The sequence below is a fragment of the Rousettus aegyptiacus genome, unplaced genomic scaffold, assembly GCF_014176215.1.
Source record: "Rousettus aegyptiacus isolate mRouAeg1 unplaced genomic scaffold, mRouAeg1.p scaffold_m13_p_2, whole genome shotgun sequence".
NCBI classification, from domain to species: Eukaryota; Metazoa; Chordata; class Mammalia; order Chiroptera; family Pteropodidae; genus Rousettus; species Rousettus aegyptiacus.
The window spans coordinates 48,274,411-48,293,333 of record NW_023416295.1 but is presented as its reverse complement, the minus strand read 5'-3'; the positions used below and the strand labels follow the sequence as shown (position 1 = coordinate 48,293,333).

The window sequence follows — 18,923 nt, the reverse complement described above, 5'->3', positions numbered from 1 at the left end:
TCCAATTTGTGAGGTGATTTGACTTTAAAGTTATATCTATACAATATAAATTTTTTTGAAAAATGAAAAATTCAGCCATTAAACCACTTATCCTATCTTCATTGTACCAAATGGTTAGTTTGATATACCTTAATAAATCCACTACCCAAGCACCGCAAAGATACAGCTTAATTGAAGTTTTCGCTTATAACTTGTTATGTGTAATCTCATTTTAACAAATAATATTTTATCTTAGGATTCTGTTTAGCAAAGTGCTTCCATGCTCTGGCAGAAACTTGATTAATCAGCCTCAATAAATTCTATCAAACTAAAGAATACTATAGAACAAATGTATCTACAAGGCACTGCCAGGTAGCTGTCAGGCCATTTACCAACTCATTGTTATTGGGTACATTCTTATACCTCCTTCTCGAACTGTAGTTGTTTGCTGGGCTCTCAGTAGGGGAGATGGATGGAAATGTTGCTAGGAATGAGCAGGAAGCAGAGATGGAATTGATCTTAAAGCTAAGACTCACTGATTTCCCCAAGCCCATCTGACTCCATTTCCTCATTTATTTATTGTCCACACCTAAATTTTACTGTGTCCACTGTTAGTGAAACAATGTATAGCCAGTTTTAAATAACCAAACAGTGCTTTAGTATTATTACATTGGCACACTTGGAACAACACAGCTTCTAAAATGTACAATGCCCAGATATTTACAGCGATCTGCCTGTCACTTCAAATACTTACAATTACCCTTTCCTGCTTAATTGTTTGCCATAGAGCTTGTCACTTCCAAACATACTGTGTATTTTGCTTATTTAATTTTTCTTGTTGTCTGTCGCTGCCCACTAGAACGTAAACTCCATGGGGACAGAAATCTTCATCTATTTTACTTACTGCTGTATTCTCAGCATCTACAACAGGGCCTGGCACATAAACGTCACTCAAAAAATATTTGTTGAATAAAGGAATGAATGAATGAACCAAAAAGAATACTCCCAGATATCGTATCTAATACTACACCAGCTTAGCTCATCTCTGTTAGAAATAACCGCTACGGCAGTTCTACTTCCTGTGGAAAGGAGAAAGGTTAAAAAGACTAACAATCCTGTTTCTCTTTCCATATAGGGATATGTTCCTCTTTATGTCAATGCAACTGCTGGCACGACTGTTTATGGAGCCTTTGATCCGATACAGGAGATTGCAGATATATGTGAGAAATATAACCTCTGGCTGCATGTCGATGTAAGTGGCATAACTCACAGTGTCCCTGGTCCAGTCAGGGGTGGAAGCAGCTCTGCTTTATGATTTGTCTCAAGCTTCCCCCACTGCCTCAGCTGGCTCTGTCTGAACACCACATTAGTTCCATTCTCCTCTGGTCTCCAGCTGGCCATTCACAAATGGACACACCACAGTCCTGTACATCCTCTGGGACTCATCCAGTTCCTTATGGCCAGTTGCCATCTTCCGTGATTCATTCTAGAATATGGTCTCCATCCCCTTCCCAGGTAGCTTTTGTCTGGACAAATAGCGACAGAAAGAAATATCGATTTCAGAGAGAAAAAATACAAGATGCAACATATAGAAAGCGGCTATGAATCTGGATGTCCAGAGATGCCTTTAGTCAGTCATCTATGACACTTTTCTTTAAAAAATGCCTGTCTGGGGTCTACGACCATGCCACCCTGAACAAGCCCAATCCCGTCTGATCTCAGAAGTAGGTCAGACCTGGTTAGTACTTGGATGAGAGACCACATAGGAAGACCAGGGTGCGTTGGGCCTTTGGGTCTTGGCACCACAGTCTCAAACCTGATTTACATACATCACTCATAGCTACTCTTACTTTCATCTGGAGGAACTTTTAAAGCGGCAACAAATGATGAATAATTATAACTGTCACTCTTTGGACAATCAGTACAGGTTCCTTTTGTCAGAGAAGCTTATGTTTTTCTCATTTACTTTCTCTCTTCTGTTTTACTAGATGTGTGGAGTGCTTGGTTCTTAAATGTCACTGTTCCCCCTCCCTCTCCTTTCTCTGTCTTCACAGGCTGCCTGGGGTGGTGGGCTGCTCATGTCCCGAAAGCACCGGCATAAACTCAGTGGCATAGAAAGGTAAAGGCCAGAGTTGGAACCTCCTTCCATTCAGGCCATCAAACATGCTATGCTTCTGAGTCTGTTGATAACTCCAACATATTTCATCTGACTAAGCTCATTTTTGCTTAGTAGGCATTTATTGAGCACATATTGTATGCTAGGCACTAGGAAATCAAAAATACAAAAATGATTGATTTCCCAGTCAAATGAGTCCTCACCTCAATGAGTTCACAATTTAGAAAGAGAAGTAAACAAATAATCACACCACAATGTGATAAGCACAACAATGCAACAATGGATGTGATTGTGAAGTGCCCAGGTAAAAGAGAAGGGAAACTAAGCAGTGTGGGGATTTGGAAGCTAAATGAGGGTTTGCCAAGGGCACAGGAAGGGTCACTGATTTATTTCACTGTTCTCATTAAGCTTACTGCTGAAACAGGGGCAAGACGTTCAGCTCATTCAACTTACTTATTTTCTTGTCCACCATTCAAGTTCAGGGGGTGTGCTAAGCCAAATATGATTTTGGCTGACTCCTATGTATTGATCCCAAATGAACTCACACGAATTCATTTATTCATTCAGCAGATATTTACTGAGCACCTATCATGAGCCACACAGGCACAGATATGTATATTTGGTTACCTGCCTTCAGTCCAGCCATCTGTGGCACTTTTCTAAAAAATGAGTACCTGGTATATGTAAGAAAAATAAGGCAGTATAGATGGAAGATGTTATCAACTAAGAGATTTACCCTCCCAAAACTTACATTCCAGTGGGCCGAATGTTTATAAATGAAGATATACTTAATCTGCCTCATAATAAAGAAAAATAAAACAGAGTTAAATAACAGTGAGTAACAAGGCATGCTGTTTGAGACAGGTAGTCAGAGGCCTTCCTAAGGGGGTAGCATGTCAGTAGATACTAGAATAAAGGGAAACAGGAAGCAAGGATGCAAGGAAGAATGTTCTAGGCAGTAGGAAGGCAAGTGCAAAGACCCTGAGGCAAGACTGTTCTTGGCAAGTTGGAGGACTATCAAGGAGGCCAGTGTGGTTGGAGTAAAGTGAGAGAGGTGAGAACAGACAAGGTTGGAGGCTGGATGGAGAATAGGCATCAGGGAAAGCACACCAGTGGCTTCTCTCACAGAAAGGGCTCTGGGGCTGGAGTTTTTGTTACCTGTGCTGTGCCTCTTCCCTCTGGCTCAGTTTTGAAAGGGCAGTATCAAGGTGAGTGGGACTGACTCTTTGAAGCATAGTTATATAACTATCACTTGGAGAATAATATATTAAATATAAATGAGCCAGTCCAATTTTCATTTTCCATCTTTGAGTGTAGGACAACTTGAAACATTTTTCTTATCTAATGGAAATTGAATCCATATCACATCTTATTACTTTCCATTTGTAGCAGCAAAGAATCATTTATTTCAGACCTTTAGGACATTCAAAAAAACCACTTAATTTAAGACATTTTGTAAGACTTAAATATAATTTTTAATGACTCAGTGATGGTAGCTATGAGAAAATTGATTAAATCTACTACTTTTTAAACATGACTTGACACACTGATGCATTTTAATGAGATAAGCATCTAGTCAACTTTGCTTAGAACTTTTCAAAGGTCTCTTTCACAAAGCTTTTCTTTATTACATAGTTAGGGGGAAAGTACTTCAGACCTTTCTGTCTTAGCCTTGAAACACAGTGCACACCCTGTTGTCATGTACACACTAAATTATTTTCCCTCTAAGAGACCTAGGCAAGATGAAGAGGTTAAAAATTCACAGCAAGGATTTAGCTCTAGGGAGAGCAGAGGCAGTATACTTCCAAGTTGCTCTGTCTGGGGGAAACGTCCTTCACAGGTGTTAAAGCACAGAGCCCAGCAGTGGTCCGGGCTTTCGGAAAGGAGTCTGTAAACCACAAAAGCAAGCTACTCAAGTTTTAATCATCATACATTATACTTAGTGGTTTCTGTAATGTCCTAGATAGTGAGTTGCTTAACCATTTAATTGTGTCTGACAGAGTGATGCAGTTGCTAGGAGACCATGCTCGTTAAGCTATCATTGCAGCCTAAACTGGCAATGTCATGTTCATTTAGCATTTAAACAGTGCTGCTAAGCAGTCAAAGTCTAGAATTGTCCAATTGATCCTTGCTTTTAGGTGTCACTCTTTATACTACCTTTTAAGTATAGATCAACATCACCAGCCCATTTCATAAATAAGAACGAACAGAAAAGAAGAAAGAAGCCAGAGTCTGTTGCCTAGAGAGAGGCAAGCTAGTGGAGGAGTTAGGAGCACTGGCTCTGCAATTCTACTTCCTGAACTTGAATCTTGGCTCCAACGCTTACTAGCTATGTGACTTTACATGATGTATTTAACCTTTTTTGTGCCTTAGTTTCTCCATCTAAAATAGATAGTAGTTCCTACATCATAGGGTTGTGAGAATTAAGTCTTCCAGGCATAGCAATTATCATTATGTATTTATTAACACATTTTCTCCTTTATTCAATTCTATGAATATTCTTCATTTTACAGATGGGAATACTGAGCTGCAGAGGAGTTATATAACTTGATCAAACTGGCAAATGTTAGAGCCAGGATTCAGATTTGGACAGGCCAGCTCCAAAGCCTGAGTTCTTAACCATGATCCTATATTGATATAATGCCTGTAAAGCTTTCAGAACAATAGGACACATAATAAGTTCTTCAAAAATGTTAGCTATTATTAATAGCAGTTATTTAGAAGAGGCAGTCTTCAAGTTAGTACCCTGAGACTGCCTGCAAAATAGTTGTTTTACAACTCGATTAGTCAATTTAGGGAAATAGGTGTCAAAACGTGTACTGACTTGAGTTGCAGTGGGTAGTGTTTTCCTCAAGAGAACAGTCTCCTCTTGCCGGCTCCTGCACCTTCTCCTCAGAGTATCATGTGCTTCTTCCAGAGCCAACTCAGTCACCTGGAACCCTCACAAGATGATGGGCGTGCTGTTGCAGTGCTCTGCCATTCTCGTCAAGGAAAAGGTCTGCACTCCCTCTAGAGATGAGCTGGTGGCCTGCACAGGGTCTTTTTCACAGTACTTGCTGTTGTACTCACGATATTGCCCCATTGGGACTACCGTTGCTGTTCTTTCCTGCCCTTATCTGTTAGCCTTCAGCAACTTCATGCCTCCTCTAGGCTCTTGCTCTCTGCTGCCCTTCTTCCTATTTCAGTGCTCAGGGCCCTGTCAGTGACAGAAAGCATAAGGATATTATTTCATTTCATATTCCTTTGTGTTTGTACAAAAAAAAAAAAAAAGTGAGAGTCATTGGATGAAATACCAACTCTCACCTTAGTGAGGACAAAAAGTGGTCACTGGAATATACTTTAAGTTCTTAGCATGAATTTGTGATCCCAAGACCTGAAATAAATTGGGTCAGCTTTACATATGACAGATGTCAACTCAGAGCAACAAGGAATTATTGACTAAAAGCTTCTGTAAATGAGTTAGTAGTTTATTCCCTTACCTAAGGATCTAATAAAGGGACCCTGCCCTCGAAAGCATTGTTGCTCCAGTAGAACTTTTGCATGCCAAGGCATTACAAAAAGTCTGTCACCAACCTTTAGAACCTGCAGAAGCTCTATTCCACTCCAACGTTAACTTTATAGAGCTGGAAGATATTGGAAGACTTTTTAGGAGACACTCTTGAGGTGGAAAATTCTTCAAAACATGAGACTATCTCACCCACTGTAGGAAGTTTATAACCCAAACTCCTGCCCACTGAATGCCATAGCACTTCCTAGACTTTGAAAAAACCCAAAACACACTCACACATTTCCGAATGCCCCTTAGAAGGACAGTGGGGCCCTTGTTGTTTGCATCTAAGTCAGAAGATTACTTTCTAATCAGAATGACAGGGGGAAAGGGGCAAAAGTTCTTCCAAGGGTGGTTTTAGAGAAGGATATCAGAACAAGTATAAAACCCCATAAGACATTAGAAGAAATGTTGCATGTGACCCCAAGTCTAACTAGCCCTGTTTTGAAGCCATCCACATCTCTGACCTGTGAATACAGATGCATGTCTGTCTTGATTTCCTTGAAGGGGATACTCCAAGGATGCAACCAGATGTGTGCAGGATACCTCTTCCAGCCAGACAAGCAATATGATGTCTCCTATGACACAGGGGACAAGGCAATTCAGTGTGGCCGCCATGTGGACATTTTCAAGTTCTGGCTGATGTGGAAAGCAAAGGTATGAAAATGGGAATTTGGGAAATAGAGCAGAAATGTAATTTGCACAGGCTAGCTGGCAAAAGAAAAGCAAAGATCTATCAGATAACTCACTATGTGTTCAATCAATATCTAGATAATTGAGCTAACTGAATTTTCTTTGTTTGTGAATGAAATCACTTTATCCCTAATGTCAAATTCTCCCTCCTTCCTATTCAATCTCCTCAATTTGAATTAGCATGAAGTTTCCTTATAACTTTCTCTTATAATAACTAAAAATAATGCCAAGATATGGACTTAGTACAGATGTAGGGAAAGAGATAAAGATAAAATTACTGCATTATTGTGTAGAGAACCCTGAATTCCTTTATGAGGCCTCAAATCATGGGATATATATATGTATATATATATATATATACAGACACATATATATACATATATACGTATATATATACACATATATATGTATATATGTATATGTATATATACACATATATATACACATAAATATATAATGACAGTTTTAAGTTCTGTTTAAATAATGGCTCTCCTGTTATTCGTACTTTACACACTATTCTGGAAAATAGATACTTTATTTCGAGAAATCCTACACTAGATTGAAGCATGCTGTGTCTGCTTTCATCAGCCTTTCAGGTTGTATTTCTGCATCTAGGGGAAAAAAGCAAACTGTTAGAATTTCCCCAAAATATGGGTGAGGGAGAAGATTACCATTTAACCCTTTGTTTCAAAAGCATTCATATGCAATCAAGGCAATTTTTATTTCACAGCTTCATATCACATCCATTGTTTTTACTTACCCACTGTAAATTAACTTTAATAATTTTCATGTTTAAGATTAGGTCTACCTAATACCAAAACAACAGGCTTTCTAGCAAAATATCTAGCCAAATATTTCTACTGATGAATTATTAGTTCTTTCCCTCATTTAGTCATTTTGTTTTAATATAGAAATAGTTTGAATTATCACAAAGTAATTATAGGTATTTTAAGTATATAAATAGCTATAAATTACAACAAGGGAAAGAGCTATCATTTAGAAATATAACTTCACGGCCTATCTCAATAATTTCTGCCTTCATTTTGCTTAAAAATAACTGTTTACCGGAAGCTTGGCTCATCGTGAATTGGTTGCTGAGGTGGGACCCTGGTGTGGGCTTCATTCCCAAGTGGAGAGTTCACTGGCCATGGTGTACTCCTAACAGTGACTGCTGCTTTGCCAGTATTCAACTTCACCCAGGCCCATTAGCAATTCATAAGCCAGTCTTGTGCACCTGCTCTTGTTAACACCAACCCACTCAACAACCCTCATGCTGCTGTTATTAATCAGCCATGCTGGTTTTTGAAACTCACGCTCCAACCAGTTTGTCCAATAGTTGGGCTATTGCAGTCTCAGGGCATGTACTGAGACCAGTGGCTTTCCCATCTGCCTACCTGCCTGCCTGTCACCACAAAGAGATAATACTGTGCTATGTGGAAGGTAGGCTGCCTGGGAGAATGGGGGGGGGGCATGTTTGACCAGGACTTACTACTGGGAAAGGTGGATTCTAGAGTAGTATTTTTCAAACTATCTGTGGTAAAGAACCAGTTTGGGGTTTTTTTTCACCTATCATAGACCAATAAAATAAAGACAAATTGCTAGAAAAACGGAATAGAAAATCATACAAAATACCAATTTTTAAAATTAGACTCCATTGACATAAAATTATTCTGTCAAATTGCTATAAAAATTTTTTATTACTTAATCTCTATTTCTTTACTCATCATGGACTGGTTGCAGCTCATGAACTGAGTAACACTGTCCTAAAGCAAACCAGAAAATAGGCTTCAGTTCCAGGCTGTGAACAACTAGCAGGAAGCTAAAAGCCTTGTTGAGAATAAGTGTACAGAGTCTAGACTGCTTTAAAAAGAGAGCAGACACACTTTATTTTATTGCATGCAGAGCTGCAAAGAAGCTGTGCTCACTTAGTTAGATGGTTCTTCCTAAACATCTCCAGTAAGATTCTTACGTTTGTTTTCAATAGACAAGGACAGTGTAGCCTTCTCAAATGCCAATCACCAGGAAACGGAACCTCTCGCCAACCTGAATTTTCTTTTCTTTAAAACAGGGCACAGTGGGATTTGAAAATCAGGTCAACAAATGCTTGGAACTGGCTGATTACCTCTATACCAAGATTAAAAACAGAGAAGAATTTGAGATGGTTTTCAATGGTGAGGTAAGTTGTCATTGTGCACTAAATATACATTCCCAGAAAGTCTACTGAGGGAAGCTCCTGAAGCCATATTTTCCCACATTGCCAAAAGCTGCTTCTGAACTTTTATTCTTATGCATTCTTTGTTTACTTCCCTCTGTGTCCATGAACTTTTCTTCCAGTAGCTTTGGGACGACTTTTCCCCTTCACCTCTTTGCAGACAAGAGGTCTTTCCTTGGCAGGTGCGAATCTTTTACCATTTTGGGGTCTGTCTTATTATTGTGTCCAACCTCCACGATAAAGTATTTCTTGGTTCCAAGAAGCTTGGAGGATGGACATATCCTTCTCTCCCAAGACTGGTTCTAAAATGAAGTTCCCCTTTACATAGATTCATTAAGAGGAGAGCAACAAAAATTGTCTCTGCCTGAGTTCACATCCACATTGTGCACAATAAAGTACTTGTCATACCAGTATTGGCTGGGTGCCCGCTGTGGGCCAAGCCCCATGCCAGGAGCTGGGTTATATAGTAGTGACCAAAACTGATACTTTCTTTGCCCTAATGGAGCTCACTGACGGATACAGAAAGTTTCCATTGTTGAATAGGAGCCAGTGTTGAATAAAAGAAAATCTACTTATAACTCAGTAAAAATAACACTGGCAACCTTCGACTTAGTCCATTTATCAGGCAACCTAAACTATTAAGAACACACTGGAAAATCACCAAATGAGGAAGAAAGAGCCGTGAGTAGTTTAAATCAATGATACGGTGCTCATGCATTTCACCTATGGGACCTCGCTCTGACCATTTACACTATTTTAAACATTCTACTAGAAGATTCAAGATAATTGTGATGTCCCAAGCCAGTTAATGATGACAAACAGCAACTAGGAAGGGCACTGAAAAACTATAGCAAGAATACAGAATAACTTGAAAACATAGTGTTTAGAGCAGGGACATTAAACAGTTCTAGGCATCTCAGTCTTTTTTTATGGTTTAGAACCAGTATTAATATTCATCATGTCATCAAGAAAAGGTTTAATATCAATATAATAAACTCAATAAAGTATTCAGTATCAATAAAATAAACTGTTTTGAGCATTTTCTAGATATGTGGTGCTACAAAATGGAAAGATGAATAATACCTTTTTAAAACTAACCATATATAATTATTTTTTAACATTTCAGTTTTAAAAGGTGGCCACTTTAGTCATCTCGAAAATTCATTGTGGAAAACAGCTCTCTTGTCAGAAATGATTGGATAAACTAGGCATTGTTCTCCCTAGTACAGAAGTAACACTGCCTTCAAGATGGACATGAAGCTTTATTTTTTATTATTATTTTTTTTAGTCTGAGAGACTTCCACCAGGGGTGCATAGGATTTTGGAAACAGTCTTCTCTCAAATTCTCATACTTTTCTGTTTTACTTGTATATTTGCTTGTTCGTGAAAACCACTGCAGCCTGAGCATACAAACGTCTGTTTCTGGTATATTCCACAAAGCCTCAGGGGAGTGCCGGATAGCCCTGAGCGCCGGGAAAAACTACACAGGGTATGGAATCTCTTTATCTCATCTAACCCTTTGCAATTTCCCTGGCTGGTCAGAACATTCTCACTCCAATGTGTCTTTCTAATGAGGAAGAAATGAAATCGAAAAACTTGCGGTGGTGGGGAGCCATCTTGTTGTAGTCTTCTTGGGTCTGCATTCTTGCTGTGGTTCAGATACAACAGGAACCGCTGAAGGATGCATCCCTGTCTGAGGTCGGTGTTCTTCATTGAAGGGGACATATGCAGGGCAATGGAATTATATCCGTATTCCTAGGAACTTACATATTAAAATATCTTTCACTAAGTTCAAGTCTACTCTAATGCTGATTCATTCTGGTTGTTGATTTCTATATCTAGTTTATATATTATTTATACTTGTTGACATTATATTTCATTTATATAATATGTTATACAATGTTTTACTCATTCAGCCATTCTACAAATATTCATTGAGCAGTCTCCATGCCAGTCTCTGCGCCAGGCAGTGTCCTGGGCTCTAGATTATACAGCAGTCTTAATTTGTATATTTGATTATCATTGTTTTATGACTGACTTTCAAAATTCATTCATATAGTATTTTCTGAGGGAATTTACGATTAGGTAGACTTAAGTAGTCATTAGATCTTAGCCACTGAAGAAATCTAGAAATAAAATACTTTGCTTTTATGTCCACGGAAACACAAATGGTAAAAAGCAAATTGTTCTTTGTTCCAATCAAGAAATGGATTGTATTGTTAAAAACAGTGGTGTTAATATCAGTCTTTAGTTTTGTTTTGTGTTTCTATCACAAGGTGGCTCCAAAAATCAAAGCCCTCATGATGGAGTCTGGCACAACCATGGTCGGCTACCAGCCTCAGGGGGATAAGGCCAACTTCTTCCGGATGGTCATCTCGAACCCAGCCGCTACCCAGTCTGACATCGACTTCCTCATTGAGGAGATAGAAAGATTGGGCCAGGATCTATAATCACCCTCCATAGAACATGAATTTATGGGGATTCCCTTTCCCCCTGGCACTCTAGAACAACCTCTGTTAAGTTGCCGAAACAATAGGCCATTTCATTAAGGGAAATATAATATCTTAAAGAATACTGTTAAATCCTTATTTAACCTTGTTGTAGTTAGCAGGACATAATGTTCTTTTTAAAAAGTTGCACATTAGGCTCACAGTATATATGTACAATTATATATACCTCTCTCTATATATATATGTATGTATAGTGAGTATAGCTTAGTAATAGATCACGGCATGTCCCCCAATCCAAGACAATTAACTTCACCTTCAGCAGTTACCGAGGGGCCAAACATGCTGCAAACCAGCTCGCCCTACAAATCCAGGAAATATGTTTCTCAGAATGTCATGTCATGAGGACCAAGGAAAATCCTGTTGGCAGGAGTTGACCTTGTTGTCAGTGTTTCTCCCACCTAATGTGATGACGAATGAGAAAAAGCACCACTTGATGACAAGAGTCACACCCTCCCCATTAGTATCCTGTTAGGGAAAAATAGTAGCAGAGTCATTGTTACAGGTATGCTCTTGCTGTATTTTTAGAGATCAATTTGTGTAGATTGTGCATATCTCTGTTGTCTGACCTTGGGAAGGAGGGAAAAACACATGTAATGATTTAAACGACTGTCTAATTGTAAGTAAATGAAATATTTACTCATTTATATTCAGAGATTTACCATGTTAAAGAGGCGTCATGTATTTTCTTCCATTTGTAATGTATCTTATCTAAATACTAATGCAGTAAGTTCTGAAAACCGTTTATGGTATTTTCGTGCATTTGTGAGCCAAAGAGAAAAGATTAAAATTAGTGAGACTTGTATTTATATTAGAGTGCCCTTAAAATGATTTCAGTGTAACTTTACTGTCTGTGAAAGAATTCTGATACAGTATATAGAGTCATATATATAGAAATCTCATTACTTAAACAGCATCTGCTCTTCTATTATCCTCTCTGGCTGTATGTCTGATATTCTCAATGCTTTTCTAGTAACTGTTGGATAATTACAAGATCTTCTGTAATTTTGTAGTAGTAGTTCATGACCAATCTCTGTGACTCGCTTAGCTCAAACCTAAGGCAACATTTCCGAAGACCGTCTGAAGATCTCAGATAAATTGACCAGGCTCACCACTGTTTTTGAGGAAAGGAAATCCACACTGTGCGTTCTTGAGTATGCAAGAAGAATATAAAACAATAAAAATATTCTCCATGGAGAATTTGAACAAAATTTTCTTCCAGTTTGTTTCATACAGAAAGATTTCTAATTATAGTTACGTGGATCGCCATGGCCCATTCACTGTCCGCTAGCTGACTGTAGGCGGTGCTCAGTACTGTTATAAGCTGGGACTCAACCCACTGTCATAGGTTCCTGAACCCCTTATCTATAAAATCATTGTGATTGTAATTAAATAAAAATTCGCATTTCAAGATTGGAGAAAGAAAAGCCATCTCTGTTCTTCATTTTCCTCTTCGAATCTTAGAGTTTCATTCATTTGGTCATTCAATAAATGTTTTCTTTCTCTGTGGCAGGCACTGTTCTGGGCTCCAAGATTATAGTGATGTACATGGCGGACAAATTTTCCTTCTGTTGGGATCTTACATCATTTAGTGTCTGCGGTATCTGAATACTTCTAAGTGCATAGAATCACACCTTCCTGCTGCTTCTGCTTGTACGGTGGTCCCAATTCACTTCCTCAGGAAATATGTTTTGGTGCTGGAACATTAGGAAATAGGGCCCATTTTCTATGATATTCTGTTAAACAAAAATAAGACTATCTCACTTGTTTGGAGATCCCTACTTTAACACATGCATAATTCGATGAGTCATTTGTAATTAGTAGACTGATCGCATGTGCAACCATCGTATTAAACAAACAGATCTCCATAGGGAGGTGATCATCAAGTCACTTTATTTTTCCTCCCACTGTTCCTTCAAATCCTCTCTATAGGCTAATTCCTTTCACACCCCTATTTGAATTCTGGCCAATCCCATAGCTTTTCTGGCTTTTCAGTCACAAGAGCAGTTTCATTTTAGCAACTAAATGTCCAGTTCAATGTAATAAGTCTCACATTTTGTACAATATAGAGTTTCTCCCCTCCCTCCATCTGGTTTCATTTCTAGCTGCAATCCTGCAGCAGCTGGGGAAGCAAGAGAGGTGGCAGTGGGGTGGGGGCAAGTCGGGTTTTTTTTCTTCAGCTCATCTCTACTCCCTAGCTACTGTTCTTTCCTGATCTAGTATCAGGCCTAGGAGGAGAAAGGGTTAAAGTAACAAAGGTACAATTTTCGGTAGCTGTTAAATTGTTATCTGGAATCTGGGCCCATGGTCCATGAGATTTTTTTCTCATGGGACAATTTTTTGGAGGGAATGGATATTTATTTTTATTAAGGTAAAATTAAGATACAGTAAAATTTATTTGTTATAGTGTATTGTGTATAGTTTTCTGAGTTTTGACAAACCCATTCAGTCACCTAACTACCACCACAATCAAGATCTAAACTAGTTCCATCAAACCAATAAATTCTCCCACATTCTTTTGCACATAACACCTCTCCCAATCCCCAATTTCTGGCAACCTCTGACTTGTTTTCTGTCCCTAAAGGTTTGCCTTTCCTATTATGTTAATGGAATCATGTAATATGCAGCCTTTTGAATCTGGCTTCTTTCACTTAATACAATGCATTTGCAATTCATCCATGTTATTGTCTGTATAAGTTGTTTGTTACTTGATTTGCTGCAAAGTATTCCATTTGTATGGATGTACCACTATTTGTTTATCCATTCTCTAGTAGAGGAAAATTTGGGTTATTTGCAGTTTTTGGCAAGTAAAATGAAGTCACTATAGACATTAGTGTGTTTATTTTTGTGTGAACATAGGTTTTCATTTAACTTTGGTAAATATCTAAGTATTGGATGCCTAGATTACATAGAGTATGATTATAAGAAACTTTTCCAAAGTGGCTGTACCATTTTGCATTCTCACCAGCAACGTACAGATTTTCCAGTTGCTTTGTATTCTTGGTAACACTAGTATTGTCATTTTAAAAAATTTAGCCACTATTTCTTTTTGTTACAGTTTTATTGAGATATAATTCACACACTGTATAATTCACCCATTTAAAGTGTACAATTCCCTGGCTTGTAGCATATTCACAGAGCTGTACATCTATTACCACAATCAATTGTAGAACATTTGCATCACCCCAAAAAAACCTTGTACCCAGTAGCAGTCATTCTTTATTCCTGCACACATACCCCCTCTAGACCTTAGAAACCACTAATCTACTTACCGTCTACAGATTTGCCTTTTCTAGACACTTTATATGAATAGAATCACATAATATATGGTCTTTCGAGACTGACTTCTTCCACTTAGCACATTTTCAAGGCTCATCCATGCTGTACCATCTATCAAAACTTCATTCCCTTTATAGCTGATGAATATTTCAATATATGAATATACCACATTTTATCCATTCATCAGTTAACAGACATTGGGATTGTTTACACTTTTCAGCTATTGTAAATAATACTACTATGAACATTTGTGTACAAGTTTTTGTATAGACATACGGTTTTATTCTAATGGTGGTACCTTGCTATGGTTTTAATTTGCTTTCTCATGAAGCACTTTTGAAGGATTCCACTGGAGTCTTCCCACCTCATCACACACAAGGTAGTCAAGGTCTCTTCCTGTGAACGCTTAGGGCCCAGACCCTCAGCCCTAGGCCCTGGGCAATCTACCCTGTCCAAACCTTATGTTGGGATCCCTTCTCTTCCAGGGAGTACTCTTGGGTGGAGTCCCTTTTATTTTAAAAATCAACTATGTACATTACATAGTTTTTTTTAACATGCATACATAGGATAAAGAATAACAATAATATAATACTTGAGTACACACCATTCAGTCAAAGAAATAGAACGTTATCAGTACCTTAAAGCTTTCTAACCCGTGAACCCTTCCTAATGGATGTCTCAAGCAATGATCACTATTCTGAATTTTGCATTAGTCACTGTTTTGTTTTTCTATATTATAGTTTTATCATGTATATATGAATCATTATTGTTTAGTTTTACCTTTTTTGTACTTTATATAAATGGAATAATACAGGATATATATATATATATACTTTTGCAACTTGTATTTCTATTCAACTTTATGATTTTGAAGGGCCAGAACTAACCTATAGAGAGCCTTTTGGCAGTTTAAAAAATTAAAAAGACATCCCTTCCTTCAGGGACAGGCATCCTTGTGCCAATGTGTACACTTTGGCTTTGGAGCATGTAATAGATTTTAGTGCCTACCGAACTCATTGCCGCAAACTGTAAGCACAGCTTTATGTGGTAACTTCATATTTTTGAAATTCCTGGTTGATGATGGTTCCAGCTGCAATTCATTTATTTTTATGGATGTAATGCTATTTCATTATATGAATGTATTCAGTTGGTTTATCCATTCTATTGAGGATTTATATATGAGTTTTTCACAGTTTTTGCCTTTAGGGAAAATGTTGCTATGAGCATTCTTGTACGTGTTTCCTGGTACACAATGTAAAAAATTTTTCTAAGGTTTATACTAATAAGTGAAATTACTGGGACATAGAATACTTGTTGAGCTTTATGGAGTAAAGCAGAGTGATCATACCAAGTTGTACTTCAAACAGCAGTGCATGTTGTTCCATAACCTAGCCGTCACTTGGCCTAAAATTGTTGCCAATCTGATGAGTATGAATTAATATCTCATTGTGGTTTAATGTCTTTCCTTGATTACAAATGAGGCATCTTTTCTTATTTTTATGAAACATTTGTGTTCTCTCTTCTATGAAATGTCTAAATCATACTCTTTGTCTAATTTTTAGTTGTTTGTCTTTTTCTTATTATATTGAGAAGTTCTTCACATATTCCAAACACTAATTCTTCTTGATGATACGTTTAGCAAATATCTTTTCCTAATTTAGGGCTTGGCTTTTTATTTGATTAATGGTCTTTTTGAAACATAAGTTCATATTTAAGTAGGTGATATCTGTTAATAAAGTTTCATAATGGACATATATAACTTTTGATAGATTTATTCCTAGGTACTTTATATTGTTGTTATTATAAATAGCAATTTTTTAAAATTACATTTTCCAACTTGCTGATGTATAGACATTAATTGCCCTCTGGGTAATGACTTGAAAACTTGCTAAAACTCAAATTATTCTGCCTTTTTTTAGTGTTTTCCAAATAGAGAAATATATCATCTATGGATAATGAGAGCTTCATTTATTCCTTTCTGATCCTTATACCCTTTTCTCTTTTTCTTGCTATACTGCACTGGCCAGGATATCCAGTGCAATGCAGAAGTTAAGTTTTGGTAGCATGCATCCTTGCATTATTCCCGATATTAAAGAGAATGTTTTCCAGTCACCATTTAGTTTTATCTTTCCTTTAGTGTTTTTTGTAGATGCCCTTTTTTGGGTTAAAGATGTTTGTTTTTATTCCTAGCTTGCTAAGAGTTTCTATAATAAATGCAAATGTTTAATTAATGTGGTGGTTCCTATAAACTATTTAAGTTTTCCATCTTTTTGAGCCTGTTTTTAAAAGTTATGTTTTTCTAGGAATTTATACATATTTTTAAATGTTCGGGTTTATTAACATAAATTTATCCATAATATTCTCTAATTTTTAAAAATCTGTGATATTTGTAGTTACATTCTCCATTTTTGTTCCTCATAGTGGTTGTTTGTGTGTTCTCTTTTTATTGATTAATCTTAGAGTTTATCAGTTTCATTGAGCTATTCAGAAAATGTTTAGCTTAGTCAATACTTATAATTGTATGGTTGCTTTTTAACATCATTAATTTCTGTTTCTATATTTATTATTTCCTTTCTTCTGCTTGTTTTTAGTCTTATTTGTTGTTTTTTTTCCCTAACTTTTTAAGTCCTATGCCTAGATCATTAATTTTGAGATTTTTTTTTCTAATGGAAGCACTTAATGGTATATATTTCCCTACAAGCATTCTTTTGGCTATATACTACAACTTTTAACACACAAATATTTTGTTATCATTCAATTCTAAATATGATAGATTTGTTGATTTTTATTTGTAGTTTAATTTTTGCCTTGTTATTAGGTATAAACAAGTTTATAATTACCATACTTTTCTGATGATTTACAACTTTTATTGTTATATTGTGACCCACTTTTTTGCCTTCTTATATATTTGCCTGATATTAATATAGCTATGCCACAGTTCTTTAATTTTTGCCTAATACATATTTTCTCCTCTTTGAATTATAATATTTCTGAACCCTTATGTTTTAAGCATGTCTCTTATGAATAGCTGGATTTCATCATCTTTTTCATCTGACCACCTCTGTCTTTTAACTGAAAGATTTCATTCATTGTGATTACTGACATATTTGGATTTAATTCTGCCATCTTATTTTGGGCTATTTGTTCCACCTTTTTGTTTTCTCCTTTCTTGCAAAAGATTTGAACTAATTGAGGTTTGTTTTTTGTTTCTGTTTTTCTTCAGTGTTAACTTATGAGAGTACAACTGTTCGTAGGTTATATTTTCTCTGTTTTTCAATGCTTATTCTAAATATATTAGCATGAATACCATTTTAAAATTAATAATTTTACTCTCCTCATTAATCATATGAGAACTTTAGAATACTTTTACTTTCATTATCCTCTTCCTAATATATATGCCATTGTTACCCAGTATTTTAGGTCTCTCTTTTTTAACCCTATAATTTGTACATTCTTAATAGTTTTATTCAATTGATTTTCGCTTAGATATGCCTACATATTTGCTACTTCATTTGTACATAATTACTTCTTACATCTCAGACCTTCCATTTGGGTAATTTTCTTTTTCCTTGATCTGCCTGCATTTGAACTTTTCTTTATTAAAGTTTATTAATAGCCCCTCTTTGAGAACTGTCTCTCTAACTTTGCTTCCTAGGCATCATTTGTGAGGCTGCTTTGAAAGCACAGTGATTCAAGTGATTTGCTGCCTTGAAGCTGGAAAAGCTAACTATTAGATACGTCAGACTGTTAAATGGGAAATGCTCCAGTTACATCAAGGAGCCCTACTCCTAGGCATTATGGGAATTCTGTTATCTCTTATAGATAAAGGAAACCAGATACATGCTTTGAATTTACCTGCAAGATCTTAAAATCCTTTAATCTAACCAAATGATGTAAAGCAATTTAATAAAGAGGCTATCACTCTATTTTGGGCTGAAGAATGGAATTTTTTGTATTACAAGGTTGCTTTAATATTCCAGTAAAACCATTCAAAACTGTTCCTTCTGATTGCCTCAGTCTCTATAAAGGGCATCTGTATTTTATGCCTGCCTAGCATCTATTTTCTCTTCTTCTGATCACATTACTCGAATTTTCCTTGAATAAAATATCTTTTCTTCATTCTTGCCAATGTAATCTGGAGGAATGAACACACCCTCTGATTTCAGAGATGGTCATCTGATTCAGTTGTGGCCCATCAGGCTATTCCATACCCTGGGCCACAGGGGTGGACCCGGGACTAGCTGATGAGATTCCTGAGGTGAGGTGATGAAGCCCTAGACAGTAAGGGTTCCATGAGCAAAGCAACATGTGAGAAGTCTAAGCAACCTTAGCCTTGACACAACAGATAGAACAGGGGTCCCATCTTGAAAGTCTAGACTATGGTTACCCCAAAATTCTTTAATAATGGCCGAGCCTGTTGCAGGGCTGTATTAGTTTCCTGTTGCTACTGTAACAGCACAAATTTAGTGACAACATAGATTTATTTTCTTACAGTTCTGGAGATAGAGCTGCATATCTTCTGGAGGGTCTAGAGGAAACTCTGGTCCCTTGTCCTTTCTAGTTTCTAGAGCTGTCTGAATTCCTTGGCTC

At 37.0% G+C, this 18,923-nt stretch overlaps 1 protein-coding gene across 2 annotated transcripts in view; it reads left to right on the top strand.

The window, feature by feature from the left end:
• Positions 1-12,472, top strand: part of GAD1 (glutamate decarboxylase 1) — a 42,285-nt gene extending 29,813 nt beyond the window's left edge. For both annotated transcript variants that reach the window (XM_016165450.2, XM_016165451.2), the window contains exons 11-17: positions 1,115-1,231; positions 2,034-2,098; positions 5,013-5,091; positions 6,150-6,299; positions 8,404-8,511; positions 9,947-10,036; positions 10,824-12,472. In XM_016165450.2, the coding sequence (XP_016020936.2) occupies positions 1,115-1,231; positions 2,034-2,098; positions 5,013-5,091; positions 6,150-6,299; positions 8,404-8,511; positions 9,947-10,036; positions 10,824-10,997 (783 nt within the window). In that variant the 3' untranslated portion in view covers positions 10,998-12,472. The remainder of the gene's footprint in view (positions 1-1,114; positions 1,232-2,033; positions 2,099-5,012; positions 5,092-6,149; positions 6,300-8,403; positions 8,512-9,946; positions 10,037-10,823) is intronic.
• Positions 12,473-18,923: the final 6,451 nt, after the last annotated feature.